The following is a 24,119-nucleotide window of genomic DNA, read 5'->3' on the forward strand; positions in this document are numbered from 1 at the left end:
TTTTTTTTTAAGTATAAAAACCTTAAATTAATCAACTTTTTATCATGTTAACAGCTTAAAGGGTATTTCAGACATTTTGATAAAAAAAAAGTGTATACCAGCACTTATTTGCCAAACACATCAACAACTTTTTTTTCAACTGCAGCACTTTTATCCAAACACATAACTACTTATTTTAAAAATAAGTTCCAGCACTTTAAAAGTTACTTTTTAAAAGTTACTTTTTTTAAGTCAATCCAAACGGGCTCTAAATCTTTTGCCAAATAAAAATGTTTCACATTATCAATTTTTAAAGTTTATTTTTTCTTGGTGGAAGAAAATCAAACTGATTAAACACGTGAAACAAAGGAACTAGATGTCATATAGGCTGCGCAAAACGTAAAACCGAGTAGATATTTTCCTGCATATTATATTATGCATCAAATTATTAGGCACATATATAGCGTGTTTGTTCGTGTAACGTTTTTTAATATTTGATATTATAAAGTGAGATTTGTGTTGTTGCTCTTATATTATTTTACAAGTAGTATTTTTTTACGGCAAATGGTTAAATATACCCATGTATTATAGGAAATTGTTTAAATATACCCTTAGTTATACTTTCGGGCTAAATATACCCTCTCGTTATACTTTCGTGATAAATATATCCTTATGACTAACATAGGACACGTGGACAACTAAGATAAAATGAAATGTTCAATTTAAAATAAATTAAATTTGGATATAACCCGCCCTATCCCAATAATTTAACCCGGCCTAATTATAACATTGACCCACTCAATTTATATTTTATCTCCTCACAGCTACTATCGACGACAATCTCGAGGCTCTGGCGGGGAGCAAGAAGAAATAAAATGATAAATCAACCAGGAATCTCTTAGGTTAAAACCAAATTTCCTCAAATATGTTACTGTACTTGTCACTTTCCCTTTTCATGTCCTGTTTTATCATTTGGATCTCAAGATACTACTGTGTTACTCCTATATGTGAATTTGTGCGTGGGTTTGCATGCTTAGCTGGAAATTGAATGGAATTCAAAAATATGTGGAGAAGGACAATGCATGAAAGTTAGCATCACTTTTTCATTCAGATATATGGATTCACATTCTTCAAAAAACTAATTTGTATTTGTAGCCATCCTTTCCTGGAGTTCATTGATACGAGGACGTGGGTGGATCAACATTATAATTAGGCTGGGTTAAATTATTGCGGTGAGCGGGTTATATCCGAATTTGATTTATTTTAAATTGAACATTTCATTTAATCTTAGTTGTCCACGTGTCTTATGTTAGTCATAAGGATATATTTAACCCGAAAGTATAATGGGAGGGGTATATTTAGCCCGAAAATATAACCAAGGGTATATTTAAACTATTTCCTATAGTACAAGGGTATATTTGACCCTTTACCGATTTTTTTATGACCACGATGTTCGGGTCAATCTTCGCACATCTTTAATTTCAAGGATATCCGCCACCTCCCACTAACAATATGTATCATGTAACTCTGTCAAGGCTACACATGATACCAATAATATGTATCAGGTAACTCTGTCCACCAAGATTAGGATAGATGAAAAGAACCTAATAGTTTTTGTTTCCACTAAGTTTTAAAACGAGATCTTATAATTTTCAACCACTTCATTGACTACTAGGTCACACGAATAATGTAATTAATATTGTTTGTTATTTCTCGTTTGGTTCTCTATATAATTTCATTTTTACTAAATTTGACTTGATTTCGAAACTAAAACTTCATTATTTTCTACTATATGTTTGAATAATGAACAATTTCAAATATTTAAAAATTTTCTTGTTCGAGAACATTATAATATTTTTTTAAACATAAATTTAAAATCTGATTATTCGATAGAATCAAAGCCACGTGTCTATCTACTATAATTCAACCCCCGCGCCCCGTTTTCCTCCGTCTTCCCCAAACATTTCTCCGCCCACATCTCAGAGACAATATAAAGCAAAATCCCCCGGATATTTAGAGAGAAAGAGAATCTTTATAGTTGAGTTTACAGCCATGAAGGATCAGAATTTGGATCTTTTCGACCCGAGAACGGCTGTTATGGACCCGGAATACTCACCGAGCAGTACCCGGGACCCGGATTTTGGCTTTGCCTTCAACGACGTCAACTTCTCCGATCGTCTACTTCAGATCGAGATTATGGCTGACTCGTTCGACCCCCAGTCTGATTCAGATAGCTTTCACTCTCAGAGTCTAGCTGATTGGGCGCGTAATCGCAAACGACGTAGAGAAGATATCAGGAAGGAAATGGGTTTGTCTCTTTGCTCCTTTTTCTCTTTATCTTAGCTATGTAATCGGGCGTTTGAGCTCAGTTGCTTGAGTTTCTAGCTAATTTATGAACTGGGTATCTAAATAAGCTTCAGTTGCTTGAGCTTCTAGGTAATTTATGAACTGGGTATCTGTTTGAGCTTCAGTTGCTTGAGTTTCTAGCTAATTTATGAACTGGGTATCTATATAAGCTTCAGTTGCTTGAGTTTCTAGGTAATTTATGAATTGGGTACTTCTGTTACTGAGGATTTTGAGTTGAGAATTGGTGGACCTTGTTTTTGGCTATGGATGATCTCCAAAGTGAAAGGGAGGTTTTGTGTATGGAAATTTGGAACAGTGGGTTTAAGTCATACTTATTTATTGTGGGATTGTGATTTTGCTTGAAAGAGAAAGGAAGAAAGGATTGAAAGAATAAGAAAGGAGTTCTGGTTGCTTTTTGTCATCCATGTTCAATAGTATGATTTAACTGAACTAAAATGATCTTTGAGCTCTTCATATGTTAGCTTACACATGTAACTAATCCTAAGTTGAAGGAGTAAGATTGCAATAGTTGACGGTGTAATGATTGTCTAACTGTAACAAATAATCTGAATGAATGAAAGGAACTAGGTAGAATGGATTGGATAGATGATTCATATATCCAACCCTAACTAATTCGGGATTGAGGCATAATTCTGTCTCTAAAGGATCTCTGACTCCACTAGACAGCATCATACAGTGTCCAATGCTCTTGTTCTTATATTCAAATGGTCTAGTTGACATTTGATTGTTGTTGTTATAAAACGTGATATAGATGATGTTTTAACAAATTTGTGTTTACTTATTTCTTTCTAAAAGAAGTTGTTTTAACAAATTCTCTTTTTCCGTTTGAAAAGGGTGCTGTTAAATGATTATTACATGTTTTCTTTTTCTTTTGTTGGGGGGAAAGAGGAACGGAGGGAGGGGGTTATGAAATGCACCTTTGCTTCCCTTGAAATGAACGTTATGTATGTAACATATTGGTTAGACTTCTGATTTTGTTATGCTGGCATGGGTTTTTCTTGTTCTATGATGATAACCAGACACGTGCCACTCATTTGCAGCTCTGGATATCACTGCTTGTCCTGAAGAGCAGGTTATAAGTTGTAATCAAATTGATACTGAAGATGTTGAGAACGAAAATCAAGATGAATCAGTTGTTGCAATGATCGAAGAACCACACTCGGGTATTTAAACCAAATCCAGTCCTACATTTCTTTTCCTCCAGCTTCTGTTCTTCGATAAACAATGAGGTTTCTTTAATTTCCATGTATTTTGTCTAAATACTTGCTACTTCAGTGCCACTCTGTTGAATTAAAATATAAAGATAAAAGAATAAAATATAACAAAAACATAATTAAGTCAGAGATATGAAATGCTTGCCAATGAGCCAATAGCTGATCTCTTCGGAACCATGACCTTAAGCTAAGACCGGTTTCATCGTTCTTTATATTTTAAATTTGAATGTGGATGCTTATAAAAGAATTTGTATGCGGATATTGTGTTTTAAAGTATGGTGATCTCCAGGCATACTGTAAACAATTTTTTTATTTTTTTTTGAGATAATACTGTAAACAAATTCTAACAGTGTTTCTGTTGCATAAGGACACTTTCCCTTGTAAGGGATGGGTATACGTATAGTAAAATGGAAAGGAACCATACTTAAAGAGAAGTACATCTTTACTGACCTTTTATTTCTGCTATATGTTGCAGAATAGAGTAGTAGCATTTCTTTGTCTGTGTATTTTGTAACATACTGTTGCATTGTCCTTCACTTTCTTTCCGCTCTCTTGTTTTGAAGCTGATCTTATTGCAGAATCATATGACATGTTCCTCTAGTTGTTCCTGGTGTTCATAACTTGTATTTTGTTTGATTCCCACAATTACTTCAAAGTACCTTGAGAAAGATAATCAAGCGATGCAGTGTTTTGTCTGCAGGAGATGAAGCTACTAATGCTGATGATTCATCTTGGAACTTTGATTCTCCAAGAGTTGTTAAAGTTGAAACCTTACATATCAGCTCCCCCATTTTAGCAGCAAAGAGCCCTTTCTTTTACAAGGTAAACATTCTTTTTCATATGCAAGCTGCTTATGCACTGTCTTGAGTTTATACATGAAGAATCAACTGAGCTCTCTTGTATTTATGTAGCTCTTCTCCAATGGGATGAGGGAGTCTGAGCAAAGACAAGTAACTCTAAGAATTAATGCTTCAGGTACGCAGAAATTTAAGACACATTATATCATTTTGCTGACCTCTTGTCAGTTGCTACATTGAACTGCACTTTGCTGTGTGAGCATATTTTTGAGCTTCCCTTTTTTATGAGAAACTTGCAAAGCACAGAGGAGAGAATTTTTCTTTCATTTTATGTTCATTGTTATGTCAGCATCTAGTACTAGTGATTTGACAATTGTGGGTCAAATATTGTCACCGTAGAGAAATTGTAGGATTCCTATCAATTTCATGAGAAATAATGTTCTTTTTTATTCTCATGGAGCAGAGGAAGCTGCACTGATGGAGCTCCTGAATTTTATGTATAGCAATAAATTGACCACTAATACAGCACCTGCTTTGCTGGACGTACTCATGGCTGCCGACAAGTTTGAAGTTGCTTCTTGCATGCGGCATTGTAGCCGGCAACTGCGTAATTTACCTATGACTTCAGAGTCCGCTTTGCTGTATTTGGAGCTTCCTTCTAGCATCCTGATGGCTGAAGCAGTTAAGCCTTTGACCGATGCCGCAGAACAATTCCTAGCTGCAAGATACAAAGATATTACCAAGTTTGTTCCATTACTGATCAAACTCTATTTCTTCTTAGTTCTGTTCTAATGCAGCTGTCTATTTGCCTTATAATGATATTTCAGTCTCCACAGCATACTTTGTTCAATACAGTGGTGACAAATTTATGTTTTCTAGAAGACCTTTTTTATCCAATGCCAGAAATGTTCTTGGAATTCTTCCCTACATTCCATCACTCAAAATTCCATTGCATTTTCTTTATTATGAATTGTTAAACAATGAAAAGTTTCTTTCCATTCAGTACTTGTTTTTAATGTGGACAAAGAACAAGTGAAAATTTTGTTTCCATTTACTGCTGCTTTTGGTGAGTTTTGATTAGCTGTCACACTTGTATGTGCTTGATAATGAGCTCATTGTCTTTGAACAGGTTTCAGGAAGAGGTCATGAAGTTGCCTCTTGCTGGAGTAGAGGCTATTTTGTTCAGTGATGACCTTCAGATAGCATCAGAGGATGCAGTGTACGACTTTGTGTTGAAGTGGACAAGGACTCATTATCCACAGATAGAGGAACGGCGAGAAATCCTTGGTTCACGACTTGGTCGTTGCATCCGTTTTCCTTTTATGAGCTGTAGAAAGCTTCGGAAGGTTCTGGCATGTAATGACTTTGATCATGAATTTGCATCCAAGCTTGTGCTTGAGGCTCTCTTTTATAAAGCTGAGGCTCCTCATCGTCAGCGAACCCAAGCTGCAGAAGACTCGTCCTCCACTAGTCATCGTTTCGTGGAGCGTGCTTACAAGTATCGACCTGTGAAGGTGGTTGATTTTGGACTTCCACGGCAACAATGTGTAGTCTATCTGGATCTTAAGCGGGAGGAATGTGCTAACCTCTTTCCTTCAGGAAGAGTGTATTCTCAAGCATTTCATTTAGGGGGACAAGGTTTTTTCCTGTCTGCACATTGCAACATGGATCAGCAAAGCTCTTTCCACTGTTTTGGTCTCTTTCTGGGGATGCAGGAGAAAGGTTCGGTGACTTTCGCTGTTGATTATGAATTTGCAGCAAGAACAAAACCAGGGGAGGAGTATGTCAGCAAGTACAAAGGTAACTACACTTTTACAGGGGGCAAGGCAGTTGGCTACCGCAATCTATTTGCCATACCATGGACTTCTTTCATCGCTGAGGACAGTCCATATTTTACAAATGGTATGCTCCATCTCAGGGCTGAACTTACTATCAAGAGTTGATTCCTTTGTCAATGGATACTGTTGTTTTTGCTTCTTGGGTACTCTGTTTCTTGGTTTAATAAAAGCATGTAAGACAAGGTTTAGATGAAGGCACTAACTGCCATAGGCTAGGTATTGAAATATTTAGTATGAAATCACTTTTGCCATATGCTCTGCAGAGATGGAAAAGGATGTAAATGGAATTGATGAGCGAAAAATTACGTTGGTTATTCTGAAATGCTCAAATGTAATACTAGTACAGGTTGTCCTGATATTGTGTACATGTCATGCTGCGTTAAACATTGTACAACAATGTGTAGCTGAGTTTGTGCTAGCAAACTTTCTTCTGATAAACCATGGATACCATATAGAAGGTGACTCATAAACTTGATGTTGTATGGTATGATTGCTTACAAAGTCTATGCTTACTGAAATTTGGAAGTGAGCTCTGGCCATTGGGCTTTCATAGCATTGAGTAATCTTGTGATGGTGAATGGTAAACAGTGCACAATACATGTCTATATCAGCATGTTTACCTATTCAATTGCCCAACAATTTTAGCTATATCGAAAAAGAGTGATTTCATCGATTGGTTATTCTTCCTAGCTGTCTCATATGCATTGAATGTGGCAAATATAATATTCCCTCGACAAAGTTTTTGGCATCATCTCTGAATTTCCACGAGATTCTTCTAAACTTTGACACTTTCGGTTTTTTTGGTGATCTTTTTGCTAAAAAACAACTTATAATACTAGTTTTTTGAGTAGTTATATATTTTTATATAGTTTTTTGTTAACTTCACATGAAAAGTGTCAAATAAATTGGGATGAACGGAGTAATCCAATGTTATAAGGGAAATATTTTGGAAGTGAAATAGGTTATGCTTTTGTAATAATGGTGTAACATTACTGCAGGAATATCTTTATTCTCTGAACTCTGAAGTTATCTCCGGCTGGCAGAAAATAACAGGAAACAAAAGAATTTCTTATATATATATATCACAATAGAATAAAGAACAATTGAGTGTACGCAATCTAATAACTACAATTATTTGGGTTGACTCCCCCACACGTTTGATACTTCCTCCAAATCTACTTTTAAAAAAATATATAATTTTTTCACCCCGTATCCGATTTTACAATAAAATTTTACCAATTCAAACTCATACATTAGACACATCTAGCAACGGTTATTGCTTCAAGTATACTAGTAGTTTATAATAATAATTACTAATATTCAAACCAGCAATCTTATTATAGAGAAATTTGATGGTAGAAAAACTTCCTACAATGTTCCTTAAGTCATTAAAAATGAGAAGAGAAAAAAAATAAAACTGAAATTTCAAAAAAATAGAAAATGAAATGCATCAATAATTTTACAGTTTTGTCCCTACATATAAAGTCCCATTAGCCAACCGGAAAAGGGTAAAATAGTCTAAACAATCGACTCTCCTAGACCCTAGTAGAAAAAACGCCAACATGAATTTATATAAAGAGGAAACTAGAATTAACAAAATCCCTTTATTTTTCTGATAAGAAAAAATTGAAACTGTCTTGAGTCATTTCTAGGGTTTCATTCCATCGTTCAAATTAGGGTTAAGGTATCCATCAAAGCAAAACCCAAGTAATCATGCCGAAGAATAAGGGAAAGGGAGGAAAGAATAGGAAGAGAGGAAAGAACGAAGCTGATGATGAAAAGAGAGAGCTTGTTTTTAAGGAAGATGGGCAGGAATATGCTCAAGTTCTTCGTATGCTTGGAAATGGACGGTGTGAAGCTATGTGTATTGATGGGACTAAACGTCTTTGTCACATACGTGGTAAGATGCATAAGAAAGTTTGGATTGCCGCCGGTGATATCGTCCTTGTCGGACTCCGTGATTATCAGGCAAGATCCGATTTTTTTTCGATTGAATCTTTTTCTTATATGGTTTTTGCAGATGGGAAGAAATTATATTGCTTTAATCGACCCTGTTAAAAATTGAAATTTTCCCTCTTTATTTCTCGCGTCCCCTATGAAAAATTGAGATTTTGATAGACCGGAATTGAGCGGAAAAGAGTATAGAGGTTCAACTAGTTCAGAATTGGGATGAAATTATTGATTGATTGATTGGAAACTGTGATTTTGATTTTTCCTTCCTGTCTTTTGAGCTGTGTTTTATGTATTTGTATACCTTTTCTAAAAGTTGTGGATTCCTCCCAAAAAAGAATTGAGTAGATGATTCATATTTCTTGTTCGTTCACTGATTGTAAATTTTTTGATAACCTTTCAATAACGCATGATATGCATTATTGCAATTTGTGTATTTGGCCAAAGCTAATTTAGTTCCACAGTTCTTTGATTAAAGCCTCTCTAAGGGCTGCGTACACTCTACCCTCCTCAAACCCCACTTGGGTCTACATGGGGTATCTTGTTGTAATCCTTTGCTTGAAGAACAAAGATGGTACTTTCATTTGATTATTGAGTGTCACAAGAGTATAAATGTAAAATCTTCATATTTATTTGTATTATGATTGGCTATTTGAGTGTGCAAGTATAAATATGAAGTCTTTATACCCAGTTGTTGGTCTCAATGGTGAATTCTGGTTGTCCTACATGATGTGATGTAGATGGAATTCTAGATACAATAGAGGATCCGCGCAATCTCCAATTACCCTTAGTGCAAGTATTTGTAAATATTTGATCACTTATCCCAAAAAAAATAAATGTTAAGAGTGCCAGGGAGATCTCTGGGTTTCTAAATGTGCCTCTTTCTCATGTGAGGATCTTCTCTGTAATGTTTTACTTGGGGGATTAATCTACATTGGGTTACTTGTTTATGTTTTCTCAGTTCTTATATAATGTGAACTTGGATTCTCTTTAATTGTTTTCTCTAAACTTTCCTATTTGGGTTTTTGCCAGGATGACAAGGCTGATGTTATTCTGAAGTATATGCCAGATGAGGCAAGGTTGTTGAAGGCATATGGGGAGTTGCCAGAGAACACTAGGCTCAATGAGGGTATTGCTAATTTGGATGAAGAAGATGAGAATGCTGCTGATGACTACATTGAGTTTGAAGACGAAGACATCGACAAAATCTAAAACTCCTTATCTAAACAGTGCTGTCACTGGGGGTTCCTGTTGGCCTCACAAATATTTCCTTAAGAGTTTGAGTTCAATACAAAAAGAAAGAGAGAGACCTTATATGTACCATTTTAATATGATTGAACTTTGTTCACTAGTATTTCTGTATGAAGATTTATGCTTTGATGAAGCAGATGCAATAATAGCCACCTGTTCTCTATTCTACTCATGCAACTCTTGATTTATTAGATGCAATAATAGTCTGTGTTGATACTCAGAAGTCAAAAATGAAAAAAGGAGAGCACCTTCTGAGTTACTTGCTCTAAGTTTTACTAAAACACTGGTGAAGGTACAGTTTGTTATTTAGTGGTGTCTTTCAGAGTTTGTTCTTTGAGTACATGTTTGTAGGTTTGTAGCTATGACTTTAGATTTGGAAACAATTCTTTGTAGTGGAGTGGAGTGGTGCTGGATATCTCTTGCTGCCTTTGATTTATGGATGATGAACTTTAAAAAAGAAGCTTTTATGTTAAGTGAGCATGTCAGCCTAGTTTTCCTTGTCATTTTGGTTGTGGCTTCCATGCTGGAAAAGATTCCCACTCAGTTGAAATTAGTCTGTCACACTTTTCAGTGTTGCATCTTGGGGGTTCTTTCCCCAGAGTACTAATTCATGCATTATATGATTACTGTCTCGTTTTGCCTTGAAATGCTCTTACGCAGTGAGACTATAACCCCAGTTTTTGCCATTTCTTCATGCCTTCTATGTTACGAGACCCAAGAGAATATGCAGGACATACTGGTATACGGAGATGCATTACTAAGCAGGTCAATCTCACTGCAATACTGTTCTCATTATTAGTCCAACAACCTCGCAGAATTGATGTTGAATAGCTGAATTTGAACCTTACGACTTGCATTTTTTTACAACTTTTCTTGTTTATTGAATCTGCACTATTCTTTTGCTTATTGACCACAAACTGATTCTACTATCGTTATGATTTGGCATAAAGTTGTATAGCCGTTACTTCTACTATAGGACGCCTAAGCTTTAAGAAGCTCTTCATGATAATGAAAAAAGTACAGGAGATTCTCCTATACTAATTCAAAAGCTTACATTTTAGAATCTCAATAATTGAACTACTTTCTTACTATTATTGAAACAAGAAAACTTCATATTCAGAAAAGAAAACAATGAACTTTCTTAGTTAAGTAGTCTCGTATAAAATTGGTGGCAGTTTGACCAGAGTGAAAGGAAAAAAGCTATGACTTGTTTTTCACAAGTAAAGCAACCTAATTAAGAAATATACACCAACACAAACCTAGTGCAAGGGGCACTAAGCATATTGTGGCATAAAGACAAATGGCATACCACAAAAGCGGAAAAAAAGCCAGTTTAACCAAAACAAAGTGAATTGTTGCAAGGCTTTTGTCTATGAGTTTACAAGGCTTATTCAAGTTCTTGTTTTCCAGTGTCATCTTGCTGCTAAATAATGGATTCCTAATGCCACAAGATCACCAGCAAACCTTGCTATCTCTGTGAAAAACTTTCAGCTGCATTTGGAATCAAATTACTAAAGTCAATGCATGTAACAGTCACTAGTTTCCTATCACAATTAGAAAAAGAATCTCACTAAGATGAAAGGAAGTTAAAAGGAGGTGGAGAAGCTGCTAAGCTCATCAATGCATAACCTCAATGACGGAAAAGTCTTAAAACATCTAAGACATAGGGGTTACAAAAAAAAACTTAACGGAAATAGCATGAAGTGCAATATATTCTATGACAACAAAAGAAAGAAATTTTGAGTTCTCCACCAAAGAGGTTGTTCAACAAAAGATGGTCTTTTAGCCTTGGACAAATAATCTTATAAAGTAGTCATCATGCTTATCATAGAATATTAAAGTCAGTACAGGAATCTAGTGAGATAAGGTCAAATACCAGGAGAAAATTCACTGTCGCTGCGATATTAGGTTTGTAGTAGTTTATGCAGTAGCTTCAATGTCATTATTACTAGTGGATGTCAATTTTATCCGGAATTTAACCATCTAGGTTACATATCCATCTTCACATAACCATCGTGAAGACCAGCACAAATTCAATACTTGAAGATTATTAATATGGTTAACACCATAGCAATCAAGATTAACTACTACTTCATGGAATCATTTTTCCTGATTAGCCTCAATGTAAAGATTTAACATGGTGGTGGGAACAAAACTTACATTGCGTAAGGGCATAGTCATTCTCTGTTACAAGTATCTCAGTTCCTCTCAGTCATGCAGAAACCTTTGTAAATTTTTGCTACTTCAGATATCACCTAAACACTTAACCCAAACCCAATCACATCTTCCTCTACTGTCATATGTGATGTATCTCTACACTCAACCAAACATTCAAATAATGAAGAAATAGTTTTCTAAGAAAATTCAGTCGAGAAATATCTTCTATGGAACATTATACAATATACAAAAACATTGTATATTGAGAAAGCTCACATTTTGGCCCACTAAATCCCAGGGGGACACTCACCACCACCACATCCTAAACCGGAATAAATGCTTGAGGACAAATGAAATACATAAAGATGGAAAGATAGTGTTGTATCCTTGAACAGATAGTATGCATGTTTCCAAATAATCTGTAAAACAGCAAGCAGTCTCTCAATTGACAATGTCTATGGATATATAACACATTTGCTTTTAAGGAACAAGAGCCTAGATAATCTAAACGGCAGTAAGCCAATGTCCTAATAATTTACTAGCGTAAAGGATCAAACAGTAACATTTCTTAATACTAAACCTAGCGCTTTCTTTCAGCTCATAAAACACCTTTGGATCATATCATCACACAAATAAATCAAACTCAAAAGGTACAAATTCTGGATCAAAATCAATCAACTACAACTCAATATCAAACTATCTATAAGAAATCCTCTAAGTCCAATCTAATCTATTTGGTCCACTTCTTCTAGTCGGGCCTATTGCAAAACAATGCTCATAAAAATTGAATTTTTATTGCAAATTAGGGATTCTCAAGAAACAAACACAAGGTAGCATTACACTATCACCTTACCCTCCAATCATCTAAGCTTCTCCTTTGCAGAACTCTTCTTAGCTGCCTCCATAACCTTCTCAAGATAACCTTCAATAGGTGGCGTCAAAGTAGCCATAAATCGATTCACAGGAAATGGTGTCATATCAGGAACCAATGCAGCAGCTTTCAAATTCTCCGGTAATGCCTCAATCGCCTCTTTCTTCAACCTCAACAATGTAGTTTCAGCAGCCTGCCTCTGCCTATGCTTGCGCATTAGAACCCTACTGTTCTCCTTCGCCAGCCTCCTTCCATCTTCAACTGTCAATTCATACTTAGGAAGCTTCTCTACATCAACAAGCCCAAGTGAAATCAAATCCAAACCCGGTGGACCAATCGGCCATGGATTCGCAAACTCCTTCTTCATCTTGTTCATCTTTTTCATCTCTTCATCTTTGGCTTTGCTAATTAAACCCATTCTCTCCCTTTCAGCTTCTCGGGCTTTTTCTTTGGGCTTCAATGATCTGACTGGAGCTGTAGAAGACAAACAATCTTCAACCATTTCGTCAAATTCGCTTTTCCTCCTTGGTGGTTCTTTTTTTGCAACTTCTGCGCCTTTCCTCGTAGTAACTTTTGATCTTTTCAATGTCTGCCCTGCTTTCAATTTACCTTTTCCCTTTGCTGTTCGACTGACGAAGCATTTCTGTATGAATTGGTGTCCTAGGGTTTCCATTGATGAGGTCAAGGGTTTGGATTTTGCGATTTCTGTTAATCGCATCATGTTGATTTCACTGTGTAATGAATCTGGCACTGCAAGTGAAAAACCTAACTGACGAAAGTGACGAAGTAATTGAAACCCCCTCAAAAACCCTTATTGGACCGGGGCAAGTAAAGAAATTTAGAAACTACAAGGGCCTTCTTGGAATTATATATATTTGATACCACACAAAATTTAAGAAATGATAAAACACTTTTAACTTTGTGATTTTTGAGCCGAGTTTCTATCGAAATAACCTCTCCACATTATTATCCTTTCTAGATTTCATTGTGTGAGATAAAACTGGGTATGTTACTTTTTAACATTCTAAATGTATTTACAATATGTTTTAAAAAATTGTTGTGGAAGGAAAAGTGGGTGGGGATTCACAATTGGATTTGTTAAAATTAAAGGAGGATTGGTTGGAAATGATAGTTTGATGTTTTAATTTAATTTAGATAAATGAATTTCTTTTGTCCTAGTTAGCATTGCCTTGTTGGTTTCTAATAAGAATTGAAAAAGAACTAGTCGTTGAGGTGTGCACAAACTAGTCGAACATGTGAAAAAGAGAGGTCTTCCTAGTTCTTCTGTTTATCAGTCTTCATGCATTACTATAAAAAAAACATTACAAACAGAACAATTGGTTGCACTAAACATGCATCAAAGGTTCATAGAAACAAAGGAAATATGTACTATATGATTTATAAGCACAATGAACTGTATGGTAAATACATAATTTTATTTGAAGATGTTGCTCTGATAAAACGAAAATTACATCAAAATCTACTCTACTTCAGACGAGCATCTGCCTCATTGTACAGAATTGGTGCTGGCATTTACTCAGTTCCTGCAATCTTCTTCTTCAACTGCTCGATATCTTCAGCCAATTCTTTTCTACTTGACTGTCACCAAGAAAAACAAATTTAAATCACTAGTAAGTACTATTAACCATCTCCATAACCAAAATATGTGCCCTTTAAATGCAAGCTTCTACATAGAAAGACGATTAGATTTTCTCAGCCGAGTATTATTTCCTGATGAAGTTATCCAAATGCTTTACTCAGTTGTCAAAGGACCTGGCTACAGGGTCTACACATGCTTCATCTCATGGTAAAAGATGCAGTGCTGACCAAATGGCAAAACTCTATAGCTGTTGTTACCGAATTTGATGCTAAAAGCAGATTTTTCTCAGATAATGGAATGAGATGTGGATAATGTTGCAGCAGATAGTTTAAAGGATCTTTGGGTTTTAGTGTAGAGGGAAGGAATATCGCGGGGGATATGATGGATTATAGGGTTATAAACTGACTAAAAATGAACCCTTTGTTTCATATTCCCAGCATAATCTAGTCTTGACCAATTAGTAAAATACCATGGTCGTAAACGATTAGTTCACAACTACGGAAAAGAAAACAAGCTAACACACGACCTTGCAAATTCAGGCTATTAGTCAGTTGTGGCTAATTTACAGCCAATCTCCAACTCCCGGATATATGTTTAACAAACCCCACCCCATAGGACGAAAGTAAAATAATGGCATGCTGATATAGGAAACAGGCTCTGTACTGCCTGTTAGGTGCTTGAGTTCGGTATGTAAAAGATGATGCGAGTAGCTACACAGTCAAAAAGCTTACCTTGAAGAGAAGGTAGCGGTAGACAAACCACCCAGTATATCCAAGACCTACCAACTCCATGATTTTTGGGAGCTGTAGAAAGAGGAAGAAAGATTAGCTAATTTAGATAGGTGAATGCAAACCACATAAGAAAATCTAAAAAGCAACACACAATCTCACTTCACTATACAGAAATTGAACAGACTGTATCGTATCACATTGATCAACCTACCAAAGGAACTGAGTTGATAGCACCAACAACAACTGAAGACAGCCAAACTGCAACAATTGCCCCACCTCCATAAACTATAACTGTAGACTTGTTGTCAAGAGCATCCCACTGTAAGCGATTAACCAAAAACGCTCATAGGGTTAGCACCTAAATATCATTTATAACACAGCCAATAACTACAAAATAGAAAACAAATATACCAGTATGACAGGTTTGGCAGTAAAATATTATACAGAAACAAGCAACTTACACTAGTTTGGACTATGTACAGAACAGCGTTATTTATTCTGAATAACCTTTAAGGTACTAATGCAGCCGAGAGTGTGTGTGTATATCAAATGACTGAAGTGAGTGCAATAGAGAAGATCTCAGCTTGCAAGTGTCCAGTTTACCTTTTCTTTTAGATCAGTCAACAATTCACTAGTATCAACAGCTCCAGATTCTTCTGATGAAGAGGCTTTGACCTGGAGTAGCGAAGACCTCTTGGGCACTGTAAAAATATTAACATAAGATGATGAGCACAGCAACATGAAGTATTGACTTCGGTATATAGAAAACAGCAGACTTTGTAGGCGATGCTTCGTAGTTTATGTCAGGTTTAACTTTAAGTAACAATATTAAAAACAGCAAAGTGTATCACTTTCATCTGATCTTAGACCTTTTCTGCACCAGATTCTTATGACTACACTCCAACTTTTGGGAAGGCTTTCTGTATTCTTGGAGATAACATGATAATATCCATGACATATTCCTTTCCTCATTACTCATTAGACCTCTAAGATAAGTCGATGTTATGCCATTTTATGCTCTATTTTAAGACATCCAGTTGAGAGGCTGTTCAACACAGTATACAAGGTTCACTTCCAATTGAAGTATGGCATCTGACATAGATACCCCTCATCTGTTACAAAAAGCATTACAAAATTTTGAACCTCTGAATCAAATTGCAAGTAACAAATAAAATCTACACAAGTTTCAAAAACGGGGTGATGCCAGTCTACTTCATCAAAAAGAATCCGAAAACATGTGAAAGATATTACATGTAGGTAACCCACAGTAGATTCCACTGAAGCTATCAAAATGTGTAACATTCATAGTTCTACTGAATGTGAAACAGAAGTCTAAAAGAAATGGCTAGTTCAAGTTTATTGACAATCGTCAATTATAGATATCATTTTCCCTTTTTCTTTTAAAAGATTGTCGTGTCCAGGTCAGCTTGTCGCACCACTATTAATCCACAATACAGCTAGCTACAGGTCACAAGCACAAGTGTCTGGGCATCAGGTCAACTTGCCCACGAGTATTCGAGTAGATGAACCCACGCTGAGTCTAGCTGTTATCCGAACCTTTGACCTCAAGTTGTTACTGCTATACCTCAGGCACTCCACCATTTCTTTGGGATGATATTAATGTCCCTTAAAATAAGGACCCTTAAAGTGGCGCCAAATGCATTTGTAGAAAGAACACTTAACACTATAACTTGTTGAAATTGTACACAAATCAAAATTTTGTTAACTGAATCAGGACCTAACTCAAGTAGCACGGGGTATATACGGAGGCTCTTTTATCATAATCAAGCAGTAGACGAGCTCATTGCAAATGGAAAAGAGCATCACGATAACATCCTAGCAAATGTTAAAAACATTTTTTGCCAACATGGCTTTTAAAGAGCAGATAAAGTAAGCTTCTAAATCAATTCATCAACAGTATGGAAGCAATTTTGTCACACAACCGCACAGTCCAGCAACAATCACTTCACATTGTTTTTTAAACATACAAGATTGAAATCAGAGACAAGTTAACACCTTTTTAAATTGAGGAGTCTACATCTGCACAACTTAGTACAGGTAGTAACAAGAAAGACTACTGCACAAATGTTCAATCATAGTTAGGATTTAAAAAGACGGAAAAAAAACCCTTTTTTTTCTAGAAAACTAATAAAAACAAAGCACTCTGTGTCCAAAATTAATTGATTTCATTGAATCAGGGAGATAATAAATAAAAAACTGCCCTTAAATTCAGTGTTTCAGTATCATGCCTCTTAAGTGTAACCCCATTTCAAATTGCTCGACAAGCACACACAAGAGTGAAAATTGATTAACAAGTCAGCACCTTTCTAACAAGGGAATCGACATCTTAACATTTTTATTAGCATAGCAACTAAAATGATTCACACAATGAATGTAAACTTTCAAGAATAGACAGAAATAATACAAAGAAAGGATCTTTTTAGAAAAATACTACTAACCCAAAGCACCATATGTCTAATTTAATTGAATTGGGTTCTCCTTTCCCCCCTAATTACAAGTGTAACGTTAATAGGTAGTCCCCATCAATAACATTAATGGTCTAAGAAACATTATAACAAGGACCAATAAGAAAGAGGGGTACCAGCAAATTTGAGAGAAGATGGGAAGGCAGTAGCAGAAAGGCGGGGTGGAAGGTAAGGCAAGGCGGAGCAGCGAGCTGGGGCGGCTTTGGTGGTGGAGGAAAGTGGGAAACGAGAGGCAAAGACGGCAGTAGCCGCCATTGAAGTAGAAGCTGCTGCCATTTGGCCAATTCTTGGAATCTTGGACTGAGCTGTGTATGCTTGGATTCTTGGCCTCTCTTTCTTTCTTGTGTATCTCAAATATATCTTTTTTAGTTTCTTGATATCCCCAAAAAGTACCCCTTTTTTTTCTTGTGGGAATTTTGTGTGCTCCTCCTACTTCTGGTTATCCATCAAAAAAAATTTGATTGTGGAGTGTGATACGTGGAACCTCTCAGCTTTCTCATTGGTCTCTTCCCTATCTTCAAAATCTTAATTTTCCTATAGTTTTTTCCTGTTCATTTATGGTACCAGTGGCAAAATCAAATTCAACTCGTCCAATTCGATTCAATTTATTTAGGTTTGGATTGGTTACTGACCCATCCATTTGTTAGTTCAATTCATTAGAAATTAAATTGATATGTAACTCAAATTAATTTTTGAAAAATCTTGTCAAAATATTTTTATTATTTTTTATTTTATATGTTATATATATCGTTATAATAAAGAAAAAAAAATATTAGGTATTAAAAGTTTATAAAATAACAAACAAAGCTATTAAAACTTAATAAAAATTGGGTGGATTGGGTTATGACGCGTTACCTAATCCGTTTTGACCCAATCCATTTTGGACCAAACAAATTTGGGTTGGGTCTTGACCCGTTTATTCTCTTGACTCATTTTGACTTGCCCAAAGTTTAACCCAGCCCGTCCAATTGTCACCCCTAATTTCTAGTAAATGGGAACACTTTTCATTTGTTAGTACTCCCACTATCCCATATTAGTTAGTGGGTGTTTGGAATCTCCTTACTAAAAATAGTTATCTCATATTAGTTGTCTATTTTACTAAGGTTTGTTTAGTCATGCGATATAAAACCATGATTTGAAATCATAATATAAGATGATGAGATTGAGTTGAAGCTGAAGTTTTGTTTGGACATGTAATTTGGACTTTTTATGTGGTATGTTTTGTTATGAACAAAAATAACGATAAGTTGTAAAGCTATTAAAATTGTCTTAATTCTTTAAAAATCTTATCAAATAAGCAAAGTTTATAAATCACCTAATAAGATACTATCACAAAGTTATTCTAAAAAAGTACAACATTTATTGATCAACTTTAATTCAATAAAAAAATAAAATTGAACATAAATTGTAGAATCTTTAATATAATCATCTCATACAGTACAGTCAATCTTCTCACGTTGAACGTGCATTTCTCGATCATATGACTGAAAAGATGGACCAACATTATTACTTTGAGTCATTTGTTGGTAAATAAATTTGATAAAAAATAAAGAATTTGGTGAATATATAAATGGTGAAGTAGGAAATGATTTAAAGTAATAATAAATTTTATGTTAGTGAGAATAATCGTTAAATGAGTATAAATGGTTTAAAAAGTAATGATATGAATTATTACTTTTAATAACATATGAAATAAATTGTTAGTAGATATAAATGTGGGGTTATTTTTACAAAATATAAACTTGTCGGTTAATTTTTGTATTTGAAAAATCTCAAATCATGATTTTTGGAGAATTTGAGATTTCATCTCATGATAAAAAATTATGAGATGAAATTAGCGTAAAATCGCATGTTCAATCGTTGATATCATCTCATGAGATGAAATCACATGGCCAGACTCCTACTAAATCAGAAAAGCATCAATTAAATTTTTCCTATATTACTCTTACAATTAATTCTTTTTTAAAGTGTTCACATTTGTTTGTAAAATTCCCAGGAAGTTTTTTAGGAGTGAATTAATAAAATTATCTTCTTATTTATGATTTCATAATATACGTGTAAAAAGGAAAATTATCAACTAATATAGGACGGGGAGAGTATACTTTTCTCTGAATATTAATATTAGTTTAGCCGTTTCGGACAAAAATCACAAAACACAATAGAATCAAATAATTACACATGTGATATCAATTAATTAAGATTATCTTTTTTTATGTAATTATTCGGTATTCAAAATTTATGGACTGACCTTCATACTGTATAAGGTCTATCAAAGGGAGATTTGTTCTCAAGACTCAAACTTAAATTTCTATTAAAAATAGAGGAATCATATTCATTTCATTAGAATCTTGATGATTAAAAAAATGAATAAGACTAAACCTTAAATCCCAACTATCATTATATTAGCTCTGTTGTTTGTAAGAATCTTCTGTGTCTATTTTAGAAATTTATATAGTACGAAAAGAAAATCCCTAGTTTCTTTTTCCTTCTACCTCCCTACCATATTATTGGTCATTTTGGTTATTATTTAAAAACAATTTTCCATTAATAAAATAATTAATTTATACAAAGTACTTTTATGTAGTTAACGATGCTAGTTATTTTTTTTTAAAATTATTGTAATATTAATGTATGTGCTAATATGGAAATTGATACCCCAAAGCCACTCATTCTTTTTCAAAAGGAATGGAGGAGTAGTAGTATTCCTCTTTTTTATTTTAAAAGAAACATTGTCGTATTGGATCGTTTGGTAGCTGATTTAAATGTGAGTTATGAAATCTTAAAGTTAGTTTTTAAAAAAAGTTTTATATATATATATAAATCAATATGATATTTAATTTGCAATTTAAAAATTCATATAACTATCTATATAGTACTATTATTTTATACAACATAAAAAATAAACAATTACTCTTCCGTACAATAAGATGACAAGTTCATAATTTCTTAGAATCTTGTTACCATTGTCCATGTTGGACATTTCAAAGATTAGAAATCTTGGATTTCCATCTTCTAACCAATTTATTTTACTATATAGCCAATAATAGACCACCCATATGGTTGTTTGGTGGAGTTATTTAAGCATTATTTAGTAGTGTAAATATTATTATAAGAAAATTTATGTATTATTTTGTAGAGGAATTATTTATGAAAGGTCTAGTTATTTATGTATTATTTTCTTCATTTAAAAAAATAAATGACTCTTTTCCTTATTTGACAATATTTTAATTTTAGTTTTTCACTAAACATGTTTAAGATCACAACATTAAAGATTTTGGTATATTTAACATAACTAGGACCACAAAATTGAATAGTTTTTTTTATTTTATTAAATTTCGTGTCAAATCAAATTAGATCATTTTTTTTTTAAACAGGAAGAGTTTGTATAAAATAATAGTAGTATATAGATAGTTATATGAATTCAAATACCATATTAATTTTATACATATATAACTTATTTTTTTAACTAATTTTAATATTTCATAACTCACATTTAAACGAGCTACCAAACGATCCCTTTTTAGAATAAAAAAGAGGAATCTTAGATTTGTAATTTTTGCAGTGTTTAGCACTAAGAAGTATTCTAATTGATTGTGGATGTGAGCTTTCGGCTCATATGCATTCTTGAGTTGGCACTACTTGACTGAGCGTAACCATCCACGTGTCACCTCGCCGGCCAAAGTTAGTATCCTCGTACCAAATTTTTTTTTTTATAAAATCTGTATAATTTTTTTTAAATTTATGATTTTAAATTTCAAATTGGGATTTAAATTTTTTTAAAACATAAAACGTATTTCATAAAAACTCGTCATTATAAATTTTATAAAAAAGACTAACTCTCGAGGTGAATAAATTATTTGTATCACGTACCATATGAAAGGATTAGTATATTAGAGAATAGTTAGTTATTACTGTGTGTTTTTTTAGACCATAAATCATTGTAAAATTATATGTGTTAGAAAACATAAACGCAAACATCTGTTCATTAATGAAAATGACGACTTTTGTAATTTATTAATGTAGCGTTTTAGAATATTATGTTACCTTGTTATGAACTATGGTTTGCTTATTTGGTAAGATTGTATAAGTGTTGGAAAGTTTGGATAGTATTCACAAATTATAGGATTTTATGTTTATGAGAAAAAATACAACTTAAAAAAATTGAATTATATCTCTAAATAAAATTTCAATTTTAAATTAATCTGATTTAAAATCATGTCAGATCATTAATTTTTATCGTAATCACATAAAATTCGCTTAGTTAGGTATAAATCAAGGTTAAAATATAATACAAATTAAGTGATCTGAGTAAAAATCCTTTTCATACCATACGTGCACATTTATCTCAACAACATTACGCCTAAAATATCGAAGACGCATAATACCTAATTCCATTTGGAGACCAAAACTTAAATAAATTTTGTTAAGAAAGTTAGCCGTACTTTAGTTCAAAAATTGAAATAAGAGGTGTGGTGGCATGAATTAAGATCGCTTCAAATTAAACATAATTTTTCTAATTTAGTATAAGCATACAAAATCTCTTACAGATATCAGGTCTGAATATAGAAATGGAGAAACTTTTGATAAATGAGTATTTCTCTTTTAATGTGTTATACATAGTGTAAATTTGAATTAATCGAATTTATGAAATTTTGAATACCAAATAATAATCATTTTTATATCGACTTCTATTTTCTCCACCAAGATTTCTTTCTTCTACGTTGATATTCTTCTAATACACCAAAAAAGGTAACTTAGAAATTAGAATACAGATAGATTTTACCAACAAAATGGACCATTCAACCCACCTCCTTAAAATAAGCTTTTTATACAAATCTTATATTTATATAGATTTGTCCTTCTTGGAAGATTGATTGTGATCCCAACAAAAGTCCAGTTGGCACAATTTATAAAGTAGTAATGAATTATAAGAATAAAATTACATATCTTATTTCCAACTAATCCAATTGACACAAACTTTATTAAATAGAAAAATTGAGTAACAAGTAACAACATAGAACAATTCTTAAGGGGACCCTCTTTTTTTTGTACTTTTTATTAAGGTGACAGATTAAGGTTGGGCCCCTAAGAATATTAGAATTAGAACCACATTTATAAAAGATCCCAATTTTTTCATTATACCTAAATAATCTTGTTTGTTAAGAGTCCATCCCCTCTCATACTCCTCCAAATGTTGGAGATTAGCAATCTCAGTTCTTGATTAATATCCCTAAAACCCCTTTTTTAAGAGGGTTCATTTATTGTTTAATTAGTTATGATCTTCCATGCCTCTTTCTTGCATTAATTTATGTCACATTGATCAAGATTTTAATGTTTTTGGAAGAAATGAGGATTGTTGATGGGGTCTAATAATAACAATATATGTAACGTCATCCCACTGATGTCTTGGTTGTTATTATTATTGTTGTTGTTATTGTTATCGTCACGAGGATCGAGTTCTACGTTGGATCGAGACTCATTGGATTCATATATTCATGAATATTCAATCAAGAATATGTCGAAACGATATACGGGTAAATTGTATGATATTCCCCTTCCTACAAATTTTTCAGGCATGGAAACTTCAATTGTTCGTCTTAGAAGTTCAAGTTTTTGGAGAAGAGGGGCTAATTTTAGCTTCTTTAAAATCCCACACAGAGTATTACCATGGCCTTTTGTTAAGAGATTTGATATAATTTATGAAAATCTTGGGAATTTGTCGTCCAAATACTATGATGTTACAAATTACACATTTGTAACACCTGTTATAGGCTTTTTAGCATATGATGCAAGAAGAAGCAGAGAAAATTATGGAATGGTTGAGCTCAATACCATGGAAAATCACATTTTGATTCATTTCCCTCCAAACAACGACTACAACAAGAATATGAAATGTGTTAGATTTGTCAAAAATGGAACCATAGAGTTCAGTAATGTTACAATGAACAACACATGTATATCGCGAGGACAAGGGCATTTCGCGATAGTGGTTCCTTCATTGAAGCCAGAGGAGGAGAAAAAGGGGAAATGGAAATGGTGGGTAATAGGATTTGGAGTAGGAATTGTTGGATTAATATTGTTGATTGTGATGGGAATTTTGATATACAAATGTGTTAGGCTAAAAAAGAGAGGTAATATGGAGAGACAATCTGGAAAAAGTGAGGCTTTGGATGATGTTTGGGTTGGGAATAGCAGAATGCCTTCTGCTTCAGGTATCAGAACTCAACCAGTTCTTGAAAATAGTTATGTTCCTTGATTCTATTTTCTTTTCAACTTTATAATTTGTTCTTTTCAATTCTTGTCTTCTTTCCATTTTTTGGGTGTATATACATACATTCATGTTTAGGAAATCAATGTACTTTCTTAAAGTTTTTGCATGATTCAAAAAACAAAACACCCTTCAAAGTGATTGGTGCCACATAGATGTGCCTAGTGCGGTTTACTTCCCCGGTGTGATTTGCAGTTTGCATATTACACGGTGAGGGGTTTACCGAGTGCGGGTTATCCTTGGTTTCCAAAAAAAACACCCTTCAAATAAATGAATAAAATATAAAGGCAATAGGCTCTCTCTTATGCATAAAAGGTGAGATTCCTTTTGAGTGTACAAACTGTCATCAAATAAACTTTATGGTTGGTTGAAGATAATTATTTAGTACAATTAAGAAACTCCAAAATGATTAGAATGTTCTAAAGTGAGATCATTAGCTGATAATGTTTTAAATAATGCTATGCTATTAAACTATTAAGTTGACTGTTTTAAAGTGAAAGAAACATTCAATGTTTAACACTAACTGTTCACATACTTGTTTGTTTCTATTTTATTTTATTTTTAAAATACTGACTTTATTCTTGACAGGAAGAAGGCACAATTAACTAAA

At 33.8% G+C, this 24,119-nt stretch overlaps 5 protein-coding genes across 5 annotated transcripts; 3 read left to right on the forward strand and 2 right to left on the reverse strand.

The window, feature by feature from the left end:
- The first annotated feature begins 1,901 nt into the window (after positions 1 to 1,901).
- On the forward strand, positions 1,902 to 6,645 carry LOC102595373 (BTB/POZ domain-containing protein POB1-like). The gene is made up of 6 exons (XM_006339601.2): positions 1,902 to 2,287; positions 3,387 to 3,509; positions 4,261 to 4,382; positions 4,472 to 4,535; positions 4,821 to 5,100; positions 5,487 to 6,645. Exons 1-6 carry the CDS (start codon positions 2,032 to 2,034, stop codon positions 6,298 to 6,300), a joined length of 1,659 nt encoding a protein of 552 aa, XP_006339663.1. The 5' UTR covers positions 1,902 to 2,031; the 3' UTR covers positions 6,301 to 6,645.
- A 1,173-nt stretch (positions 6,646 to 7,818) lies between these two features.
- LOC102595704 (eukaryotic translation initiation factor 1A-like) lies at positions 7,819 to 9,559 on the forward strand. Its single transcript, NM_001288682.1, is given in 2 exon segments — positions 7,819 to 8,163; positions 9,178 to 9,559. Coding segments are annotated over 2 exon segments (435 nt in total). The 5' UTR covers positions 7,819 to 7,908; the 3' UTR covers positions 9,358 to 9,559.
- Positions 9,560 to 10,511: 952 nt separating this feature from the next.
- LOC102596043 (uncharacterized) lies at positions 10,512 to 13,259 on the reverse strand. Its single transcript, XM_006339603.2, has 2 exons — positions 12,407 to 13,259; positions 10,512 to 10,887 (listed from the first exon to the last, which is right to left on the reverse strand). Exon 1 carries the CDS (start codon positions 13,143 to 13,145, stop codon positions 12,414 to 12,416), a length of 732 nt encoding a protein of 243 aa, XP_006339665.1. The 5' UTR covers positions 13,146 to 13,259; the 3' UTR covers positions 10,512 to 10,887; positions 12,407 to 12,413.
- A 529-nt stretch (positions 13,260 to 13,788) lies between these two features.
- LOC102596366 (protein CURVATURE THYLAKOID 1A, chloroplastic-like) lies at positions 13,789 to 17,671 on the reverse strand. Its single transcript, XM_006339604.2, has 5 exons — positions 17,358 to 17,671; positions 15,359 to 15,456; positions 14,967 to 15,074; positions 14,756 to 14,827; positions 13,789 to 14,023 (listed from the first exon to the last, which is right to left on the reverse strand). The coding sequence occupies exons 1-5, from the start codon at positions 17,515 to 17,517 to the stop codon at positions 13,958 to 13,960; spliced, it is 504 nt and encodes a 167-aa protein (XP_006339666.1). The 5' UTR covers positions 17,518 to 17,671; the 3' UTR covers positions 13,789 to 13,957.
- A 4,734-nt stretch (positions 17,672 to 22,405) lies between these two features.
- LOC102584551 (uncharacterized) lies at positions 22,406 to 23,751 on the forward strand. Its single transcript, XM_006339736.2, has one exon. The coding sequence runs from the start codon at positions 22,601 to 22,603 to the stop codon at positions 23,495 to 23,497; it is 897 nt and encodes a 298-aa protein (XP_006339798.2). The 5' UTR covers positions 22,406 to 22,600; the 3' UTR covers positions 23,498 to 23,751.
- The last annotated feature ends 368 nt before the right edge of the window (positions 23,752 to 24,119 follow it).

The sequence above is a fragment of the Solanum tuberosum genome, unplaced genomic scaffold, assembly GCF_000226075.1.
Source record: "Solanum tuberosum cultivar DM 1-3 516 R44 unplaced genomic scaffold, SolTub_3.0 scf00010, whole genome shotgun sequence".
Taxonomy (NCBI): domain Eukaryota; kingdom Viridiplantae; phylum Streptophyta; class Magnoliopsida; order Solanales; family Solanaceae; genus Solanum; species Solanum tuberosum.